A 23,832-nucleotide genomic window follows, 5' to 3' on the forward strand; every position below is an offset into this window, starting at 1 on the left:
AAATAAATATTTCTATAGAAAATGGTGGCAGTGCATACAAGCGCCTCTAACGGAAATAAAGCAAAGGTGAAGTGCATCGAACTGTTGAATCATTAGATTCTATATTTTGGCCCTTTCAATTCTTGCTCGACGAACTTGTTTTTTCTACTATTTCATTCAAAGTAATGAAAGGAAAGATCTAAGGAGCTTATTATACCCTTGTAAAATCTATATGTAAAATCTTTGAATCGTACAAAATTCTCGAATCTTAAATTTTCGTGGAACAGTTCATCCGTGTTTGTACTCGATCTCCAAACGTTGTACTCGCGCGCCAACTAGCGACGAGAATCGACACTACTTTTTCTGGCGAATCGATATTCTGCTCAAATATTGACTTCGCGATTGTGCGTGGTGTCGCAAGCGAGTCGTGCAGTAGACGGCGATGCTCTTTTAAAAAGCGAGTTCTTGCGAGTGATAAGTCAAGTGCTGTCGGTTGAAGAATTGATAATCGGAGTATCCTGGAAACAGGAGATAAGGAAAATGCTACTGGTGGCTAGTACTGTGTTTTTCGGATTGACCCTTGGTCTCTCCCACACGAGCATCTCAGCCCTCGAGTCGACACCGAGCTCCTTCAACAATCATGGAGGTGATTTCATTTCTCTTTTCTCATGCCCTACATTCATCTGATTTCTTTAATTACCGTTTATTTCTTTGAAAAATTGCTTGTAACAAATTAATTTTATTTCTTTTATCGAATCATGCATCAGTTTATAATGTGCCGCTTGTCGAATAATAGATCGCAGGTGCAATTGTTCTCTCGAGAGCACCTGCAGTCACCAAAACTGTTATGGCGAATTCATTGACTAGCCCCGATTGGTGTTGCAATACGTGTATGAAACTGCATCCAATGAACTATACATTTAAAAGATTAATACTTGAGTCAGATACGCGGATTACGTATTGGATTCCGCTTATGACAGCATTAGTCACGCTTTGCGATAACAAAATATTCTAGATATAAATCAGATTGTACTTACAAGCGTTGAAAACTTGGATGCGATTAAAGTCGGAAGAATAAAGTAATATTTTACGACGCTATCAAACGTACATTATAAGTCACAGATTCCTCTAGCTATTTGTATATTTATGATCTATGATAATATTTTGTTACGAAAAGATCGATTATCAAATATTCATATTTGTAAATGAATTATCCCTCAATGTAGAAAATCTATTGACTAGATTTTTATCTCGATACGCTTAGACTTAATCTAATATCATTCCACTTATTAATCTTTACAACGTTTCGAACTATTCTTTGATATAATTACCTTATGCGAGTTTCTAAAAAATCTTAATTTTTCAAATTATAATTGCTAATTTGAAAGCGATTACCGAAATATTTTTGATTCTACGATAACCCGTTATGCGGATATATAGTATACGTTTTTGTGACAGAATTTCATCAAATATTATGAATAATATTTTCACGTCGATATTTCGTAAAATACATTACGTAACAACGCAAAGTATTAACGAACTATATGCGACAATTCCCGATGTTCGATATATATACATACAACCGGTCCTTTCGTTTACGTGCCCGTCTTTTTATATCGACTAATTGTTCGATGTATATCGATTTTCAACCACATGTCTATACTTGACAATAATTAAAAACAATTCATTTCACTTCGTCTGTATCCTTCAAATCACGCGATTTATCTCGCTTTCATAAACGTTATTGTTTAATTTCGAACAGAATAAAATCCCATTCGAGATGAAATTGAATCCAAACGTTTTCTGAAACGCGGACAGCGATGAATCGAACGTATAGTATGTGTCAATTCATCTCGGCTGCGCTTTATAATACGTTCAATCGATAACGGCGATTTCGCTATTGATCATTGGTTAATTTAAAGAAAAATTTCTGGTATAAAACTGCAGCAAGCTTCACTATGACGTGTAAGATAGTAATTACATATATGGTACTGGAAATTAAGGATTTTAACTTTTATAAGCCGGTGGAACTCATTGAAAGGAATAAAAAAAGGAAAATTTCTAACTTACCGACTGCGATCATTTCTCTCCGATTGAATTTCTTTTAATTTTAATATACGCAATATTTGTAAAGAAAAGTCTCCATTTGGCGATCCGGATCGATATTACAAAATTTATAGTAATTTTTTAATATCCAGGTTCCTTGAATAGGGATCATTGCAGGAACTAGGTTGACGAATATTAAAGTCAAAATCAAAGCTGTACTTTTCTTTTTCATTTTTCTTTTTTCTTCTCATATTTTCCATTCATTATTGTAATTCAATTGTATTATTTGCCACAGGCAATAACAAATTGGCCTCGGAATATATTTTTACAGGTACGAGGCTAGAAGGTTGCACACAAAAAATATCAATTATGGTGTATTCAATAATTATCGTGTATTTGAATATTTAATAATAATTCTGCGTTAAGTCTATGTTAATTAAATATTTTTCACGGATTTGTGATCACGGTAAACCTTAAAAGTCTTGGTCTCGTCCCGTTTTAAACGCCTTATGTGGTTAGGTTAGCACCTGTGTCTATAAAATGAACAATCTAAACCTTGCAGATTGGAGAAGCATTTAACCGTACTCTTGAAATACACTGTCCGAATCGATTGGTTGGTCGCATATTTGGGAAATTCAGAAGAACGATTCTAATTTTAGAACTGAGACGTTATGTATTTGCGGTAATGACATCTGTACCAGACCTACTTAAATTAATATTCCTCTTCCCAGAATTATTTGAAATTATTTCAATCGTGATATTTAAAAATTCTTCTTTCAATCCGTGCCTAACGACAGATTGAATTTGGACCGACGTAAATGTGTCCCAGTTTAAATGCATTTCTTTTGCAGCTCAAGATACGAGGATCACAATGATGCTGAATTTTCAGATCGGATGATTAGTCGAGAGATCATCTTTGCGTTTGCAAATGAAATTGTAAAGGAGGATGTTAAGAAAGGGCCATTTTTGGCATTGTCTGGAAATGAAAGAAGTTCCTTCAGGACTTTTAAAAGCGTCTTCCAAGGAGCACAAAATTTCTGTACTCCCTTTGCCGAGAAACCATGAGAAAATTGTCAAAAATAAGTCGAAATATGTGAAAATGAGACAGGGTGTCCCAGTAACGGTGGTACAATTTGGATGGTGGTGATTCCACGTAAAAAAACAAATCGAAAATAAGGAATAAAATTTTTTTATTCGAAGCTTCGTTTTCGAGAAAATCGACTTTGAATATTCACCGAGTGCACGTGTACTTAGCTATGGCTTATATGAATAAACCATCAATACATTAATATCGGTGGTATATTCGAGTAGGGGGTGATGCTACGTGAAAAAAGAAATCGAAAATAAAGAATAAAATTTTTTCGTTCGAAGCTTCGTTGCCGAGAAAATCGACTTTGAATGTAATTGGGTACGCGTGCACTTGACTTTCGCTATGGCGGATAGACCATCGTCATACCAGCATACCCGGTGGAAATTCAAAGTCGATTTTCTCGACAACGAAGCTTGGAATGCAAAAATTTTATTCTTTATTTTCGATTTGTTTTTTCACGTAGAATCACCCTCTCCACGATTGTACCACCTATATTAATGTATTGATGATCCATACATCTCAGCCATAGCTAAGTGCATGCGTACTCGGTTAACCTTTTTAGACGATTTTCTCGACAACGAAGCTTCGAACGAAAAAATTTTATTCTTTATTTTCGATTTGTTTTTTCACGTAGAATCACCCTCTCTACGATTGTACCACCTATATTAATATATTAATGGTCCATACATCTCAGCCATAGCTAAGTGCATGCGTACTCGGTTAACCTTTTTAGACGATTTTCTCGACAACGAAGCTTCGAACGAAAAAATTTTATTCTTTATTTCCGATTTCTTTTTTCACGTAGAATCACCCCCTCCACGATTGTGCCACTCATACTCTCGTATTAATAGCCTATCCATAGAAACCGACGCTAAGTGCGCGCGTATTTGGTGGATATTCAAAGTCGATTTTCTCGACAACAAAGCTTCGAACGAAAAAATGTTATTCTTCATTTCCGATTTGTTTTTTCACGTAGAATCACCCCCTCCACGATTGTGCCACTCATACTCTCGTATTAATAGCCTATCCATAGAAACCGACGCTAAGTGCGCGCGTATTCGGTGGATATTTAAAGTCGATTTTCTCGACAATGAAGCTTCGAACGAAAAAATTTTATTCTTTATTTTCGATTTGCTTTTTCACGTAGAATCCCCCTCCCCTCCCCCAATTTTGTACTACCGTTGTTGCCAGTACATCCTGTATTTAATCAGTCTCATTTTCACATATTTCCACTCATTTTTGTTAATTTTCCCATCGTTTCTCGACAAAGTGATAAAGAAATTTTTTGTTACTTAGAATATGCTTTTAAAGTTCCCTCAGAAATTTTTCATTTCTAGGCGATGTCAAAAATGTTCTTCTTTTTTAACGTCCTCCTTTTGTCGTTGTTAATTCTATTTCGTTAATCAACGAACTGAACAACGTGCCTTCTTAAACTATTCAACCCGACGATGTTTTCCTTTTGAACTTTGCTGAGGTAGTTGGGCCCTTTTCGACCCAATCGTGCTTCCATTGCGAAGAAAATTTTATTTCCCGAAAGATGTAAACAGGTTGTTCTAAGTACGCATGTTTTCTCGTTTCAGTTTTATGCTAACTCATCAAAGTTAGAAACGAAGAGGTTGGTCGCAACGAAAATGGCTCGTAGAGCTTAGCGAGGTTATGTCAAACATGGTGGTGGTTAGGAGAGCTTTTCGATTAAAAGTATCGAAAATTTAATTCGTTATATCGATACAATTTATTGGAAATTTCTTTATTCATCTGTCTATTTGTATCGTTAACTTTGTGCAAGTAATTGACCATAAAATGGTACAATATTCGTACAAGCATATTACCTTTCTGTTTATTATCTCAGTAAATATCGTATTTATTGATATAAAATTCAGTTAGTCGGCTAATGGATATCGATTAATATTATTCTCTTACGATGCATCGTATAAATCTTGCTTTGCCTTGCATCTGAAAGAGCTATTCTAGTCCGAGTAGGAAGGTGCAAAGTGTCAAACTTTCTAGAAAGTAGCAGTGAACGCAGTTTCGTTTAATTTAAGACTTTGCTAAGGACTCGCGTGAAATGTTGCCGATTTCGATGGAACTTCGCAGGTAGATGGAAAACCGAACGATATTAGCCTCGTGTTTACGAAACCTCTCGTCAACGAACTTTCCTTTCGCACGCTTTTCATCGCGAACAGTCCTAGTTTCCCACATTAGCCTAATTTCAACGTCGCTTTAGTGACATTTTTCTCTAGCACCTTTGCCTGTTATCTAATTTTAGAGACAGTGAAGACCAGTATTGTCGCAGGCATTTAAATCGTTCAATGTTTCACAGAGCATTCAGTGTCAATTATGAATGTACCACTTTACCTACAATTCACAATTTAAAGAATCCCAATTTCTATTCCTATCTATGCTTGACTAAACACCGAAGATGAAGCTCCTTAAAATAACATCCCGGAATTTCTCTTAGAAATGCACTTAACTTTATCAAGGGTGACACCATCCTGATACAAACTGTTTCTCCAAATAGTCCACAGAAATAGTACACAGTCTTCATCCATCTTAAAGTATTCATGCTTGAATTTTCAATTGCTAGCTGTCAATCAACTATTCAGTGAATTGTCTAATAGAATGGAATAATAGATAAAGGAGTCTAATAATTAGTGTCACCGTTGATATTATTGGACAGGATCTCGACTGTAATAAACGAAATATGCGAGTAACTTAAAAATTATCCATTTGCACTCGATGATTTTTTCGTTACGGAAAGATAGCAATTCGAAGACTTTCTGCCATAAGGTCGATGATGTTTCTAAAACGGTAAATAAGAAATCGTATGCAAATTAAGACGTAGAATTATTTTACTTCGATGTTGCACCCGTCGTTGGGTAATTGTAAATTTGATATACTAATTAACCACTTGCGCTATAAGGACGTGCCACACACGTCGAGATGCTTTTGTTCCAAAGCCGCCAGCGACGTGTGTACCACGTCGATAGGCATTTGTCTCAGAAACAAATACGACGTGTCGGATACGTCGGCTAACAGTTAGCTCGCAGACGCGGTGCGGCGTCAATGTAACGCCTTACGGCGTGTTACATTGTAGAGGGCGACACGGCAACCGAAAGTTAAATCGTAGCGCAAGCGGTTAACATCCATCTTTAACCGTTTGAGTCCCAGAGGGTTTTGAGAAAACATTGTCGAGGAATCCCAAGCAGCGCGATAGCGCTTCTTCTATTTTATGTCGAAGAATCCTAGGCGGCGCGATAGCGCTTCCTTTATATTATGTCGATGATTGGCCAAGTGGCGCGATAGTGCTTCGACTTCGAGTCAGTGACGCACCGTCAGCGGTCGAGAACGCTCGAAATGTGCTGGCTTTTCTCCACATGAAATCTGAACAGCGCGATCGCGCTGCTTGGGACTTAAACCGTTAAAATCTGATTAAATGGCGACTGAAAGGTGCCTCTCGAGTGCAAACGGTTAAGAATCCTTGGTCCAAGTAATCGAATCTTGAAACGTCTTATAGGGGGTCCTTCCCCCTCCACCGGTTGTTGCAGTTGGCTGGTCCCAGGTATCCTCGATATGGCAGTGTAGCTAGAAGCGGGGGAAAGGGAAAGGGAAAGGGAAGGGATGAGCGTTTCGTCCTGGGGCCTGCTAGTGGACTCTTCAGTTACTTAGACCACCCTAGCAGGGATCACCTCGAATGTTTGATCTAGGCCCTGGAAAAAACAGTTTATTGGCGACTAGGATAGAGGGACAGAGCTTCCTGAAGAAGCTGTCCTCCGTGTCCTCTGTACCAGCCCCCCTTGCGTAATAATGCTTTTATTAACACGAAATAGTGCTTTTGTTCTTTAAAGTTTTAATTGCCACGCCGAAATTGCCAGGAGTAATTTTATTATTCAAAGCATATAAGTGTTCCGGTCACCAATGACCATCGTGGCGTGACGGTCATATATCACCAACCTGGCAGTCAAAGTGTTAATACCCAAGACATCCCTCTAGCCTTAGACTTGGATACTATTAGAAGATCGGAAAGTTACGTATATAGGTTTTCCGAGGACTTTCTCGCAAGTCCTCGAACCTCCTTGAAATTGGGATCCATCTAGCGGCGAGGGTGAGAATGACGGTCTCTACAGTCTCATCGAACAACGTTATAATTTCTTAAACATTTTCAAAAATTCTGCAACATACGTTGAAAATTTCAGTCGCAATCGAATAACCAGCCAAAAGCTTGTGTACGATAATAACATAACAGGAAATGCAATATTTTTCACGATTTACTAATATTCACAGTACCAAATGGGATTCACGGGTGCCCCAAGTATCAGGTTTTCGTTACAATTTTGAAAATACATTTTTACACGCTTCCTTCGTGCTCTTGTACTACTCGGTTTAGCAACAGGCCAGGTAAAAAGAGCTTTATGTCACATTTACATCGTATTTCAGTGCTGATGCGATATTCGCATTTTCCGAATAACAAATTAATCGCAGTTTATATATTCCCCTACGAGTACAACGATTTTACGAAACGAACGAGTGCAACGAAATTGAAAAAGAAGGAAGGGAAAACAGATCAATCAGGTTTCACTGTTGGAAAATGGCAAAATTTTTCACATCGAAATCCGGTTGTTGAAACTGTCTGTCATGTTAGCTTAAGGTTGCAAATAAACAAAAGATATGGAATTTTGCAATGAAATTCGATATTTCTGTCAATAGCAGCACGCGGTATTAGCCTGCTTTGTAAAATCGAACGAATGAAGGGAAAAATAAATAATATCGCAAGCTTTATGGATAAAATATATTACCCAGTAATAATCCATCAGCGAGGAAACAAGATTCGATTAATTAACCGTATCACTCGCGTTATGACACAGTCTGACACTTCTATTTTTATTCGTTAGATCAGAGAAGCTAGTCAGAAGCCTTAACTGCTTTAGCTTCAACGAAATGTACATGACACTGAGCCAAATGTAAAATCGCTGAGTGGATATTCTCTGCTTTTTCTCTTAAACCTTCGAATTCACACTGGAGGCACGAAATCAAAATGGCGGGTGATGTTTTATTTAAAACTAAAATTAGTAGAGATATTCAGGTCTTTCTGACAGAACTTCCGGTGATTTTCGTTGAGGTAGGATCACGATCGTGCACGCTTGTTTCATTATCTCGATCGAATTATAATAAGAATGTATGTAAGTTTTGGTCAAGTATACAGGTACATAACGTTTTCTTCGAAAATTGGGAATAAATTCTAATATTAACACGTTGACTGCCACGCGCATTTTACGTGGATTGCCCATGGCGCCAACGTGAATATTTTATTATGCCATGCATATTACGTTGAAATATTATTTACAACAGATAAGGTGAGTTGTATAATCGCGTTTAATGTATTTTTCGTGGTGGGGTCACCGGTGACCCCCGCGGCGCTGTAGACCATTTTTGCCATTATCGATTGTTTAAAAAGCAACTCGAAAAAATATTTCAATTCCCGATTTTAGGATGAAGTTAGCGACGTATTTAGTGAAATGTTCTGATCACGAAGATTGCATTTCATCGAGCAATTACGTACAGAAAAAACGTCGTCGCGAATTTAAGAAGAAACCTGAAAGGTGCGAAATGTAAGGCGATTTTGCAAAGCGTGCTATGAAAATAATTCAAATCAGCTAGGAAGAACGAGAGCAAAGAATTGCACTAAAAAAGTGGCGACATATTGTGCCGATTGTTTTGGTTCACCTTTTCTTTGTATAAATAAAATTATTTTCGCATGTTCTGTATGGCATTCATTTCTTCGAACCATTATAGTAACAATGGTACTATTTAAAAATTTATCAGTATCGATATTTACTCTAATTATATATTTTTACTAATGGCCGCGTAGCCGGTCACCGGTGGCCCCCGTGGCGCCACCGCCAAGTTGAGTGCCGGTCACCGGTCACCCCCGTGGCAGTCAACGTGTTAGTAAATTGCGAATATTGGGAAAAAATTCTAGAAATTGCTATGTACCATCGTTCCCGTCGTGTACAGTCTGAGACACGTTCCATTGTTTCTGGTAACAACGTTACCAACGATATAAGTGAATCTACGAAACTCGTGGAAAGTAACTTTCAAATTCGATTCCCTCGCGAATAGATTTGCCTGTGGATAAATCCCGTCGTGTATTTTTCGTTTAATTTCACCCGACGAACACCATGGAATAATCCCCCTCACTCTCTATAATCTACCTTTACATTGAATTACGCAGACTCGCGACGAGGTTGGAATAACAACGCGAATACCTTTGACTGTGAACACGTTAACCACTGCTTTTAGCCTGAAATAGTAATTCTCGTCTGTTGTTCGCAGAACTGTGTAACGTGAAACACCGATGCCCTACAGAACACCGGTATAAGGCGGAGTAACGGTTGAGAATGGTTGTTCTGCGTTGAGAACGGTGTCGAACTTATCGGTTGTCAATGCACAACGGTATTCTCGACGCGATTCATCGGATCATTCTTTGATCCAATTTCACTGAAATACACGCTTCTGCTGGGGAAATCGATAATACAGAAGTGCGAGAGTGATCTTCTTTGCTATACTCATTGTCGCGTTGCGATGAGCTGTCAGGTGCGAATATCAAACCAGAGGATCTGCAGAAAAGAAATAAGACAGTATTATAACACAAAGCGTCGGCAGAAAAGGAATAAAAGGGTATTATAAAATAAAAGGATCGGCGAGGGAGAAGTAAAACGGTATTACAAAATAAAGCGTCAGCAGAAAAGGAATAAAACGGTATCGCAAAATAAAGGATCGGTAGGAAATAAACAAGAGAGTATAATGGCATAGGGGGATGAAAATGGTCAAATACGTCCTTGTAAAATTACTATTAAGAAATCCACTTATTTTTGCATTAACGTCGATTTGGTCGAGAAAGAATCAATTTATTGGCACTGAAGTTCCAATTTGTTATATTTAATACAACGAAATGGTATTCCTTTATTTTATATTATTACGTTCTTGCAAAATTGAAATTAAGAAATCGAATTATTTTGTGGTTAACGTCAATCGAGGTGAAAAAGGACCAATTATTAGCACTGAAGTTCCAATTTGTTGGTATATTTAATACAACGAAATGGTACTCTTTCACCATATATTATTGCGTTCATGTAAAATTAAAATTAAGAAATCCAGTTATTTTTTCTTTAACGTCGATTGGGTCGAGAAAGAATCAATTTATTGGCACTCAAATTTCAATTTGTTATATTTAATGCGACGAAATGGTATTCTTTTACCATCCATTATTGCATTTATGTAAAATTACAATTAAGAAATCCACTTATTTTTGCATTAACGTCAATTCGGTCGAGAAAGAATCAATTTATTGGCACTGAAGTTCCAATTTGTTATATTTAATGCAACGAAATGGTACTCTTTCACCATATATTATTGCGTTCATGTAAAATTAAAATTAAGAAATCCAGTTATTTTTTCATTAACGTCGATTGGGTCGAGAAAGAATCAATTTATTGGCACTCAAATTTCAATTTGTTATATTTAATGCGACGAAATGGTATTCTTTTACCATCCATTATTGCATTCATGTAAAATTACAATTAAGAAATCCACTTATTTTTGCATTAACGTCAATTCGGTCGAGAAAGAATCAATTTATTGGCACTGAAGTTCCAATTTGTTATATTTAATGCAACGAAATGGTATTCCTTTATTTTACATTATTCCGTTCTTGCAAAATTGAAATTAAGAAATCGAATTATTTTGTGGTTAACGTCAATTGAGGTGAAAAAGGGACCAATTATTAGCACTGAAGTTTCAATTTGTTATATTTAATTCAACGAAACGAAACTCCTTTATTTTATATTATTATGTTCTTCCAAAATTAAATTTAAGAAATCGAATTATTTTGTGGTTAACGTCGATTGGGTTGAAAAAAGACCAATTATTAGCACTGAAGTTTCAATTTGTTATATTTAATTCAACGAAATGGAACTCTTTTATTTTCCATTATTACGTTCTTCTAAAATAAAAATTAAGAAATCGAGTTATTTTTTCATTAATGTCGATTGGGTTGAGAAAGAATTCATTATTGGCATTGAAGTTTCAATTTTATAATTTAACGCAACGAAATGGTACTCTTTTACCATATATTATTGCGTTCATGTAAAATTAAAATTAAGAAATCGAATTATTTTGTGATTAACGTTGGTTAGGTTGAGAAAGAATCAATTATTGGCACTGAAATTCCAATTTATTATATTTAATACAACAAAATGATACTACTCTATTTTACATTATTGCGTTCTTGCAAAATTAAAATTAACAATTCGAGTAATTTTTCCATTAACGTCGATTGGGTCGAGAAAGAACCAATTTATTGGCACTGAAGTTCCAATTTGTTATATTTAATGCAACGAAATGGTATTCCTTTATTTTACATTATTCCGTTCTTGCAAAATTGAAATTAAGAAATCGAATTATTTTGTGGTTAACGTCAATTGAGGTGAAAGAGGGACCAATTATTAGCACTGAAGTTTCAATTTGTTATATTTAATTCAACGAAATGGAACTCCTTTATTTTCCATTATTACGTTCTTCTAAAATTAAAATTAAGAAATCGAGTTATTTTTTCATTAACGTCGATTGGGTTGAGAAAGAATTCATTATTGGCATTGAAGTTCCAATTTGTTATATTTAATGCAACGAAATGGTATTCCTTTATTTTACATTATTCCGTTCTTGCAAAATTGAAATTAAGAAATCGAATTATTCTGTGGTTAACGTCAATTGAGGTGAAAGAGGGACCAATTATTAGCACTGAAGTTTCAATTTGTTATATTTAATTCAACGAAACGAAACTCCTTTATTTTATATTATTATTTTCTTCCAAAATTAAATTTATGAAATCGAATTATTTTGTGGTTAACGTCGATTGGGTTGAAAAAAGACCAATTATTGGCACTGAAATTCCAATTTGATATATTTAATGCACCGATCTGGTACTCATTTACCATCCATTATTACGTTCATGTCAAATTAAAATGAAATGGATTTATTTTATGGTTAGCGTCGATTGGATTAAAATAGCACCAATTATTGGCTCTGAATTTTCAATTTGTTCTATTAATTCAACCAAATGATACTCTTTCGTGTTATATTTAACGCTAGTACTGCCAGACTCGTTAAATTGCTGGATATTCCAACTTTTTAAAATTTATTATAAACGTGGAATTATTTTTAGCGAAATTAATTTTATCCATTATCGAAGTAGGCAAGCAATTATTAGCTATTTATTTTGTCACACAACCTCTGTTGCTACTGCAATAATTAAATACACTACATTATAGCTGAGTAAATTAATCGTTAATATTATAAAGAATATTAATAAAGAAATTTAAGGAATTTATTTTAGATGTACTCTAAGAGATTACCAGTCTAAACAGAGTTAAAAATTAGTCTCTAAAAATTAGTAGTCACGAAATTGCAAAGGTAAACCGTATTAAAAGCTTATTTATTTTCCAACGATAATAATATATCCTATTATTTTATTTTTAATCCCAATTCGTCTTTATTTTTCTCGAGGAAAGATAGTTCCTCGATAAGCTACGAATACGATCCGAATTCATGGCTGAAGGTAACACTTACATTGGCAAATGAATTTGCAAAATCGATTATACTTCTGATCCCGTGCAGGAATTTCTTGCTTCAAACGAAAGCATTATGCATGGAATTTTGAAACATTCGGGTTTTAGTAATTCAGGACTCGACTTTTACCATGCAAATGGACATCGTGGTTCCATCAAAGCTCCGAATCGAAAAATTGCCAGACCTCGTCCCGTTTTTTTCCCAACGTTTACGTTCAACTGCCCCTAAAAATAAAGAATTCAGGTTACATGCAATTTAAATGCCCCGCGCAGTTGGTATTTAATCTCGTCGCCTTTAACAAGTCACCCAAGGGTAAATGTCGTTTCAATTATACCCCGAGAATGGTTCCTACGTTTAATAAGAATCACCAATATATCGAAGGAGAAGAAGAAGATTCGTTAATTGGTACTCGATGAATGATAACCCACTTATTTGCAACTCCGCGAATCGTTAATCTCGTCTGATAAGATACGAATAATGAGCGTTCGCGATTTCCATAGCGGCCGCATGATGATTTAAAATAATCGGCCGAGCACTTTCTTAAACCAATTTGAAATTTTAATTAATGCATCTTGCATTGTTCGGCTTTCGAGATGCTTCGCTCTCTTCGCCCCGCGATCCTTCCGGTCTATTTCTGTAAACCCTTATTTCTCTTTTAGACAAGCCCGACGACAAAACAATTCCTAGAGATTATATTGCGAAATTAAGTCACGACTCGTGATATTTTTACTTTCAAAAGCGGCCGGTTTCTATAATTCATTTCGTTTTTACGGTACAATAACCGTGTATTAAAATGTAATCAGTGCAATATCGCAGTCCAGAAGCGTGATACTTGTTTTTTAAAAAGTTTTCGACATTCGGTTTCTGCGATATTTATTATTCCAGATTCTTCGACTCAAAATTCAAATATATGGTTACATCTATGTTCCATAATAATAATAATTAGTCGTATATTTATCGCTTAGGAAACTACCGTATCCTTCTAAAATATTTAATTCTATATTTATTTTTAAAATGTGAATATTAAAATTATTAGAAATTTTTCATCTAACGATCATCTTCGACGTTTCAAATTGACTATAGTCAAATATCGAGTTGTTAATTTATTAAATTTATTATATGGAAAAATCCCGTGTTCTTTTAACGTATGAATATTAACAAAATTTCGATTCGTTAGTTACTTAGCGTGAACCGACTATAGAAAAATCTTCGAAATATAACCGTATCATTATTTTATTTAATTTATCACATAGAAAGCTACTGTGTCCCTTTTAAAATATTTAATTCTATATTTATTCCTAAAATGAGAATATTAAAATTGTTCGAGATTTTCCAACCCAAAATTCAAATATATGGTTATATCTACGTTCCATAATAATAATAATAATAATAATAATAATAGTCGTATAAACGGTATAGGAGAAAAATATCTCGAATAGGGAAGGATTTATGTTAGAAAATAACAACCCTAAGTATTTCTCGAATTAAAATTTTGCTGTAATTCTAACGATCATCTTCAACGTTTGAAATTGTCTATAGTCAAATATCGAGTTGTTAATTTATTAAATTTATTATGTGGAAAAAATCCGTGTTCTTTTGAAATATGAATATTAACAAAATTTCGATTCGTTGGTTGCTTAGCGTGAACCGACTATAGAAAAATCTTCGAAATATAACCGTATCATTATTTTATTTTATTTATCACTTAGAAAGCTACCATGTCTCTCTAAAATATTTAATTCTATATTTATTTCTAAAATATGAATATTAGCAGAAATTCGATTCATTGATGCCCTGAGATCTAGGGTCTATGATTGGTACCCCGAGTCTATAGTCAGTGGACTAACTACGAGACTACTTTATCAACCCTTTGCACTTTTTTGACTTTTGATAACAGAAAAATAGCAATTCGAAGACTTTCTGGCATAAAGTCGAGGATATTTTTAAAACGGTAAATAAGAAATCGTATAGAAATTAAACCTTTGCTCTCGACGATTTTTTAGCTAAAGAAGGGTAAAGGAGTTGAAAAATTTTCTGCTATAAAACTGACGATATTTTTTGAGCACCAAATAAGAAATCGTGTAATAATTAACACGTAGAATTATTTCATTTCGATACCTCCCACACTGTTAAATAGTAATAAAGAAATAATAATAAATAAATAATATTCAATACCTCCCACAATAGCGAGCTTCGAAATTTTATGAAATAGCTGTTACATTATTTTAAATTTGATTTATTAATTAGTATCGAGCTTCGAAATTTTATGAAATGGCTGTTACATTATTTTAAATTTGGTTTATTAATTAATATCGAGCTTCGAAATTTTATCAAATGGCCTCTCGAGTGCAAAAGGTTAAGACGTAAGATTATTTTTCTTCGACATTCCACACGTCGTAATTTTAAATTCGATATATTAATTAACATCGATCTTTACAATCCGATTAAATGGCGACTGAGGGTCGCCTCTCGAGTGCAAAGGGTTAATCTCATCGCGTAGGAGAACACCGTGTTTCCCTGCATGCTAATATTGGTAAGAATTCGATCCCTTAATTTCTTAGTACGAAACCTACCAATATTAGTGAAATAATCGATGGACGAAAAAAGGAAAAAAGAATATTAAATAAAACGAAATAAAAAAAAATATCGTAAAATTAATTCCACAATTAATTTTTTCGGTGCAGAGAAATAGCAATTTCCAAGACTTTTTGCCATAAAATCAACGATATTTTTAAAACAGTGATTGAGAAATCGGATAAACATTAACGCGAAGAATTATTTTATTTTATTTTTATTTATTTTATCTTTTTATTTTATCTCGAATTATTTTATTTTCTATGCATCGTTGCGTTATTTTGAATTTGTTATTTTATTAACCCTTTGCACTCGAGGGACGACTCTCACAATCAGTTGCCATTTAATCAGATTCTAAATATCGTTGTTAATTAATATATCGAAATTAAAATTTCCCAACGACGCGTGAAATATCGAAATATAAAATAATTCTACGTCTTTCAATTAATTTGAACTTTTTATTCATCGTTTTGAAAATATCATCGATTTTATGGCCGAAAGTCTTCGAATTACTATGTTTTTGTAACGAAAAGTTCACCAAGTGCAAAGGGTTAAAGGGACATTCTTGAAATCCAGCTTAAAAAAGTCGATTTTTTTTTTTTACATTTTTTCAAAGTATATGCTTCCAAGAATGTCCGTGTAAAAGGATTTCTTCGAACTCGTAAAATTAGCGAAGTTATAGGTGTTTAAAGTGTGACCTACAGGCATTGCACAATGGGCAACGAAAACTTCAAACGCGTTTTTCTCGAAACCATATTTTTGGAACTGGCTGACGGGATATCTCGCTTTTCAGTTAACCGATTGGCTCGAAATTTGAAGATCTTCACTGAATGTGCCTCTATCGCGTGCACCATGGATTTCAAAATCTAATGTTCTTTTCCATTTTTGCGTACCACTGAAAGGACAAAGAGCATAGGGAAAATCGATATTTAAATTTCAAAGTCCCACCATTTTTTAATTTTCCAAGTTTCGCTGTAGTATAGTAGTTCATACTATAGCCGTGCTTATACCAATTAAGATGCTTTTTAGTTTTTTCGTTTCAGATAACCAGGTAGTCCGGAATCACATCCGCCATTCGAGCCATTCGAGCCCGTTTTTAAAAACGTGATTTACGTTTATAAAGTTATATAATTTCCACAATTTTCAGTAATTTCGTTAAACAAAAATTGGATATATCCTTTAAGTATAAATAAATCTCAGTGCAAAATCTGCATATCAAAAAGTATCACGGTTTCCTTATAAAAAAATCTGAAAGAAGTCGATTTTTATTTGCTGTGAAAATGACTGGTCCCAGAATTTTCCTTTTTGCAATCACCGAACACATACACCTGTTTTAAGAATAAAATTGGTAGAAAGAAGTTGTTAAGAAAGAACTGTAATCAATATATTCGCTCACATTCATCGTACCGCTGAAATTACCATAATCTGTGCACGTTATAGTTAGGTGCCCAGTAAAGATCGGTAGTTCTAGTATTAACTAACCCTTTGCGCTCGAGAGGCACTCTTCAGTCGCCATTTGATAAAATTTCGAAGCTCGATATTTAATAATACGTAAAATTTTACATCTCGAAATCAAATAATTCTACGATTTCTTAGAATCAGAAAAACATCGTCAGCTTTATAACAGAAAATCTTTTGTTCTGAACTCCTATTCTTCTTTAGCCAAAAGATCGTCGAGTGCAAAGGGTTAACATCTTTGAAATTTTATTTATATCGAAGTGTTAACCACTTGCGCTGAAAAGACGTGTCACGCACGTCGTAATGCTTTTGTCACAGAATCGCCAACGACGTGGTATACACGTGGTTAGGCAATTGTTACAGAAACACTAAACCGTTCTGGCACACGCGTCTGTGAATTTCTTGCCACCGCAAGTGGTTAATTAGAAAATCACGCAAATCGAACATTGTGCGCAGAATTTCGAACGAAAGGTTTAAAAATGGCCGCTCGAGCCATAGTGGATAGGAATTAACGTCGGAACGTGTATCCGCCATTGTTTAAACTGCATCTGTCTGCTTGTATTCCGCAGCTCCACGATTGGATTTGGACAGTCCGGAAAGCGGATACCACGGCCTGGTGAAGGAAAACGAAACTCTGGTCGAGGTCACGCCACAAATACGAGCTATAGGTGCCAAAGTCTGCTCCTTCCGTATCGCGAACAAACACCATGGCGAAGCGCCCTTCGAGATTGTTTTGAAAGAGAAAGGAATGGCGGAGCTGAGAGCGCTGCGAGTTCTCAACTGCGAGAAGCGGCGTAACTACAAGTTTGATATCGAAGCCGTTGGCTGCAACGGATCGTTATCGGAAAAGTACGAACTGCATTGAATAAACCTGACATTTCGCGAAAAACCCGTCTCGGCTTCCGTTTCGGGGCAGGTTCCGGTCTAAAATGGAAGTAGATCATATTTTACAATCATACTTGTACCGAACTCGATAAGATAACAATGTTTTATCGTGTACATATCGAGCATGTGAAGAGTTATGCGTGTAAATTCCAAGGGTTTATTACCATTATTATTGTAACATTATTGTTATTGTTAATATCATAAGTTTCGCGTAAATTGCGCAGTAGGATGACGATGGGGGTAATTACCTACCACCCCATCTCGAACGAAAAAGTCGAATATTTTCTTGAGTTATTGAAAATTTTCGTGTCAATATACCTACAAATTATTGTTATTATTAACCCTCTATGCGCCCGTGTAACTTTCAAGTTACATGCTAATGTATGGGTATTTTATTAAAATACTGCATTCAACGTGATCGTCTTGATCACTCCAGTTCGCGATTTTTCTTTCGATATATTTATAATTATTTTTACAACGCCTCCCGTGGTTCCATTTTTAAAAATTCTAATTCTTTTTCATTTACCGGTTATTCAATCATGATAGGTTAGGTTCTCTATGCCCCCCTATGACCTTTCCTCCACAAGATGGCGTGGAAAATTATCTTGTCTATCTATTGCGCATTATCTTGGCACAACAGTACAACCGTTGTTAATTCAAACTTTCAATACGAATTCGTTATAATAAAATTGTCAAAACTGCTGAATTTATTGGTTGATATTTGTTGATTTTATGTTACATACAATTCTTGTAGTCAAGCAAAATATATATTCGGTCCATAGAGGGTTAATATCATAAGTTTCGTGTAAATTGCGCAGTAGGAAAGTTCTCTTTAGACCATGGGGGTAATTACCACCCCATATCAAACGAAAAAGTCGAATATTTTCTTGAATTATTGGGAACCTTCATGTCAGTATACTTATAAAAGCGAAGAAAAATTTTGTTTCATCAGTTTTGATGCTTAAATGATTCTCAATGTTTAATTATTTCAATTTGACACTTCAAAATCGCATATTTGTATTATTATTTGTATTATTGCATACTATTATTTTTGAGGTTATTAGATTTGGCTAAGCTTAAGATATAGATTCACTGCTAGTGAGAAAGTACATTTTGTGATTTAAAAAGAATTAATTTAAGCAGATCAAAGCTACAAAAGCGAAGAAAAATTTTATTTTTATCAATTTTGATTATTAAATGATTCTCATTGTTTAGTTATTTCAATCTGACACTTCAAAATTGCATATTTGTATTATTATTTGTATTATTGCATACTATTATTTTTGAAATTATTAGCTTTTGGTAAGCTTAAGATATAAATTCATTGCTAGTGAGAAGGTACATTTTGTGATTTAAAAAGAATTAATGTAAAAGGATCAAACTGTTTTTGAGATGTTTGTTCCACCAGTTTGAAAAATGTTTGGAAAAAGCGCGTTGAGAGTTAAACACAATTGAGAAACTTTTTGAAAGTGCTGAGAACCGGAACCTGTCCTGAACTAATAAAAGGGTGCATTTACTTTTAATTGAATGTCTAAACGCGATATAAAGTTTTTTCTCTTTTTTTTTAAATTAAATAAGTACTTGGAAACATGACCTATTTTATAGTTTGCAATATCAGCGTTTGATTTTGCAATAAAATGCGTTCCAACGAGTCAATATTGTCGAATGAATACGATGTTATTAGCTTTAGTGTTTTTCGCTGGAAAATAGATTTAAAACTGATACAAGAAATTCGTGTTTGACCTATTTTTCGCCATATCTGAACTGCGACTGTTTCCTGTTGCGCTAGTTTCACGTTTATCTTCGCGAGAAACTTCCTGTATAGCTACTAGAAATTCTCAAAGCCACTGTTCTTATAACGATAAGCGAGTAACTTTTATAGAAAACTACGATTCATCCAATGTATTTTTACACTCGAAGCGAAGATAGAAAATTATCTACGATTGTAAATTTTCGAACGTAATCAAAAATACTGTCTGTATGACTCGCTGGAATTGCAAAATTGGAAAGACAAATACGACGAGAATTACATCACTCTGCTCCGAAAATATTCCACTCGAATTTGTTTCACAATTTGTACAGCTTGTAACGAATCTCCATGCACGATACCGAAACATATTTTCCTGAAATATCAGTGTAACCTTAACACGTGTAAAAGTGGAAAATCATGTTTGTAAAAACGTAATGAAAGTACATAGTTTCTGCTCTGCTCGTGTTCTTTAATGTAACAGCGAATTCAGTTTCATAATTCACTATTGTATTCGGACAAACTAGGTCGTTGCTAGATAAACTTTATTATATTACCATGTAATAATTTCGATTTTTCACTTTTAATGGAAGCGAAATGATTAATAACCGTATAATAACCATCGATATCGTATTCAGAGATGTAGGACAGTAATGAGAGATATTCTCCTTGGTTTTTCTTTCATTCCTGTCCTCCCTCCCTTTGTTTAAATTTCGCAATTTAAAATGGAAGGAAAGCCGGAGAAATTGAAAAATGATTTTAATTTCAGTGCAACGGTGCATATTACCGTGGTGGATGTGAACGAGTATGCACCGCAGTTTCTGCAGCCGGCCTATGTGAGTACCGTGGACGAAGGTCGCCTATACGAAGAAGTCGTCCGTGTCGAAGCATCCGACAGAGATTGTACCCCAAAATTCGGTGACGTATGCAAATATGAAATTTTAACAGCCGACCAACCGTTCATCATCGACAACGAGGGAGCGATACGAAACACCGAGCCATTGGACTACGAGCGATCCCACAACTACATTTTAAGCGTGGTAGCCTATGATTGTGGCATGAAACAATCTGCTCCAGCCATGGTCACTGTTAAGGTCAATCGTGTCTGCGCGCCTGGATGGAGAGGAATTCCAGAAAGGGTTGATTATGCTGCAGGCGTAGGTTCTCAATCATTGCTTCCTTCCGCCAGATTGGATCTTTGCGATGCCCCCTGTATATTACGCAACGTTCGAGCCACGTTGACTCTTGCTACGGACCATATAGGGAAAGGTTGCGACCGTGACACGTACGGTGTGCGCAGCCAACGTAAGTTATGCGGTGCATCTCGCGATAGCGTAGATTTATTGCCAACCCCTGGGCCTACGACTTCCTGGACGGCATCTTTGTCTCGAGACGAAGGCAGGGAAGCGGACGAAATATTCGAGTTTGACGGCGTTGATTCCGCTGCTATTGTACCTAACGACGTGCTCGAGCACACTCTGGCACAGAAGTTCACGATTGGAGTTTGGGTGAAGCATCGACCTCGTCCTAGACAAGACCCTCATGTTAAAGAACATATTTTGTGCGCTGCCGATGATCACAGTAAGATACCTTTAATTTTTCTTCTCAGATAGAAATTTAGTAATATACGTTTGGAAGTTGTGTCATTAAACTATCTGTCGTTTGATTTGCAGAGATGAATAGACACCATTACGCCCTGTTTATCAGAAACTGCAGACTGATTTTGCTACTTAGACGCGACTTCTCCGAGGGTGATCCTAATATCTTCCGGCCTGCCGAATGGCGTTGGAAACTTAGTCAAGTATGCGATGATAAGTGGCATCATTATGCCGTTCAAGTCGACTTCCCTCGCGTGACTCTGTTCGTTGATGGAGAGGAATGGCACACGGACGAGAAGAATCCCGAAGTGATCGACGACTGGCCACTGCATCCTGCGAAAGGCGTTAACACGGCTCTTGTCGTTGGTGCATGCTGGCAGGGTTCCGACAATAAAACGAAGCATCATTTCCGTGGCTATCTGGCTGGGCTGTCCGTTCTAGTTGGACGAAACGAGAAACCGGATGTACTGTCATGCTTGCGCCGTTGCCAGGAAGGTATTCACGTGCCATCGATGGATCTGCTTCAACCGGGGACCCAATTGCTCACCAATTCCGACCTAACCGAGGTACGAATCGACGGAGATAATCGCACTAATGTCGAAACGCTCATTCGTCGTATTGGTTATTCCAACTCGAGACGGTTCCCTACCCCGGGCCGTCGTAATTTCCGTTTAGAAACAACAATTGTCTGCGAAGGTAGCGAAAACAGTCCGCTCCCGGTACCAACCGTTCAGTCATACGTTACCGTTCTACCACCACCACGACCAGGCATAACTGTCAACGGCACCGGATACGTGGCTAGGGAATACGCAGATTTTCGTTTGGGTGTACGCGTATTCCCAGATACTCGAGTCACTGCCGGTTCCGCTGCCAGATTGGATGCATGCGCGGTCAGTGTTTATCCGAGTCTGAATCCCGACCATGAGAGCTTAAGTTTACCCGGCAATGCTCTGCGTAGATTCCGTTCTATCACGGCACGTGTAGACCGGGATGGTGTTGTTCTCTCAGGTGCCGATACACCTTACAATTACCAACAGCTGATACGTCTCATCATGTACACGAATCACAAACCAGCTTACTATCTTGATCGTGTATTCAAGCTGACCTGCTCCGAACTCAGCGGTCGATTCGCTAGCAACGAATACGTACAAACTCTTGCCGTCATTCACCCGAAAGAGAAGACCACCGTTCTTCCTCATTCTACTCCGGACGAGCCACCGATAGCCAGAATTCTGGAACCAGTACCCGGACACCTGCAATTGTCGCCTCATCATGCAGATCTGCCGGAAGAGTATGCGACAGCTGCGCTTCGCGAAGGTACTAGGAGCATTGGAGGAGCGAGTAGTAGTCACGCAGTTACGATTGTCGCCGCTGCTTGCATCTGCTTCTTGCTCCTAATGGCGGTGGTCGGAGCAGCAAGAGTTAGAGGCGCTGCGAAAAGACGACCATCTGCCGGAGACGAGTTGGCTGCTGAAACCGAAATGGCTTGGGACGATTCTGCACTCGCTATTACCGTGAATCCGATGGAGAGGCTCACGGAACACGATCCACATCATCAGAGCCAGAGAGACGAGGACGTTGATGACTTGGAAAGTTTAGACTCGGAAGATGGATCATACAGAGATGACGACCTGGTCAGTTCCGATTGCGAGAATGATTGCGAGCTAAGCAATGCCCGACATCGCCGTCACAATTCACCTCATGACTTGGAATGGGATCATCGTGATGTTTAAATTACTATTCCTCAGCATTCACCATCCCCTTTCTTCGTGTGGTGGTTAAGTGGAGTACTAACACGTATTGTTTCTCATTATTCCCTTTTAAACGATCATTATTATTATTTTCTTTTCTTATGACGCTTCGTAATACATATAGAATACGTGTGCCGCTATTCTCTAGCGGGCCGCTTTGATAAATGAAACTTGAGCTATCCTAATAATCGCGGGTGAAAATTTTTCAAACTTCGATGCGTCTTTTAAAGAACATATTAACATTTTCGGTAATTAATCCGATATTCCTATGTATAAATACGAAAGCGTCGTATTATATCCGTCCCCATAGATGATGACATATTGGTATCGTAAAATGTTAATAAACCAACTAGTTAGTACTCTCCTTAAAAGCCAGGAAAATTTGTAAGAGAGTGCGGGACGCTTTATCGAATAGTTAAACTCTTTCTATCTAACAACACGCCCATTGATGTTGATAGGTAAAAGATACACATGGAAGATACTTAAGTTTACTGGGAAGTTCTTGGTAAATATTGGAAGCAGTTAATTTATATTTGTCTCTTATTACCGCTAATTATTATGATTAATATTACTATTACCGCTATTATTATTATGATTATTAATTATTATCATCACGATTACTTTTATTATCTTGTAGTAGTAGGACGAGGGAACTTTTTTATACTCTTAATTATCTTCTCCTCCTTTTATTCTATTTTATTCTATTTTATTCTATTCCACTATTACTTGTTACAAAATATTTACTAACGCTGACTATATATTGCTATTATATTCGATTATGATTTCCTTTGATACGCAGGACAGCCCGATAACGTAATCTGACTGTATAACGTTATCCAATTCAACCTATAATTCTTCCTTTGTTCTCGACTAAACTTTTTAACTCGACATTTGATCTCATATGTATACATATATCTATATTTTTTTCATAACAATCGAGTCTTTCATATTCGAATAAACTAAGTATTTAAAATCGTGGATACACCCATCTTTATATTAGCATGCTATCAATGAGAATGAACAATAAAAATGATATATATACATACATATATATATATATATATTTCATAATCGGTAGCA

The 23,832-nt window shown here is 36.2% G+C and overlaps 1 protein-coding gene across 1 annotated transcript; it reads left to right on the top strand.

Moving 5' to 3' along the window:
• The first annotated feature begins 357 nt into the window (after nt 1-357).
• On the top strand, nt 358-23,460 carry Cals (calsyntenin 1). Its single transcript, XM_017897168.1, has 4 exons — nt 358-625; nt 17,341-17,620; nt 20,173-20,984; nt 21,077-23,460. The coding sequence occupies exons 1-4, from the start codon at nt 520-522 to the stop codon at nt 22,732-22,734; spliced, it is 2,856 nt and encodes a 951-aa protein (XP_017752657.1). The 5' UTR covers nt 358-519; the 3' UTR covers nt 22,735-23,460.
• The last annotated feature ends 372 nt before the right edge of the window (nt 23,461-23,832 follow it).

The sequence above is a fragment of the Eufriesea mexicana genome, unplaced genomic scaffold (genome assembly GCF_001483705.2).
Source record: "Eufriesea mexicana isolate 0111107269 unplaced genomic scaffold, ASM148370v2 scaffold460, whole genome shotgun sequence".
Lineage (NCBI taxonomy): Eukaryota > Metazoa > Arthropoda > Insecta > Hymenoptera > Apidae > Eufriesea > Eufriesea mexicana.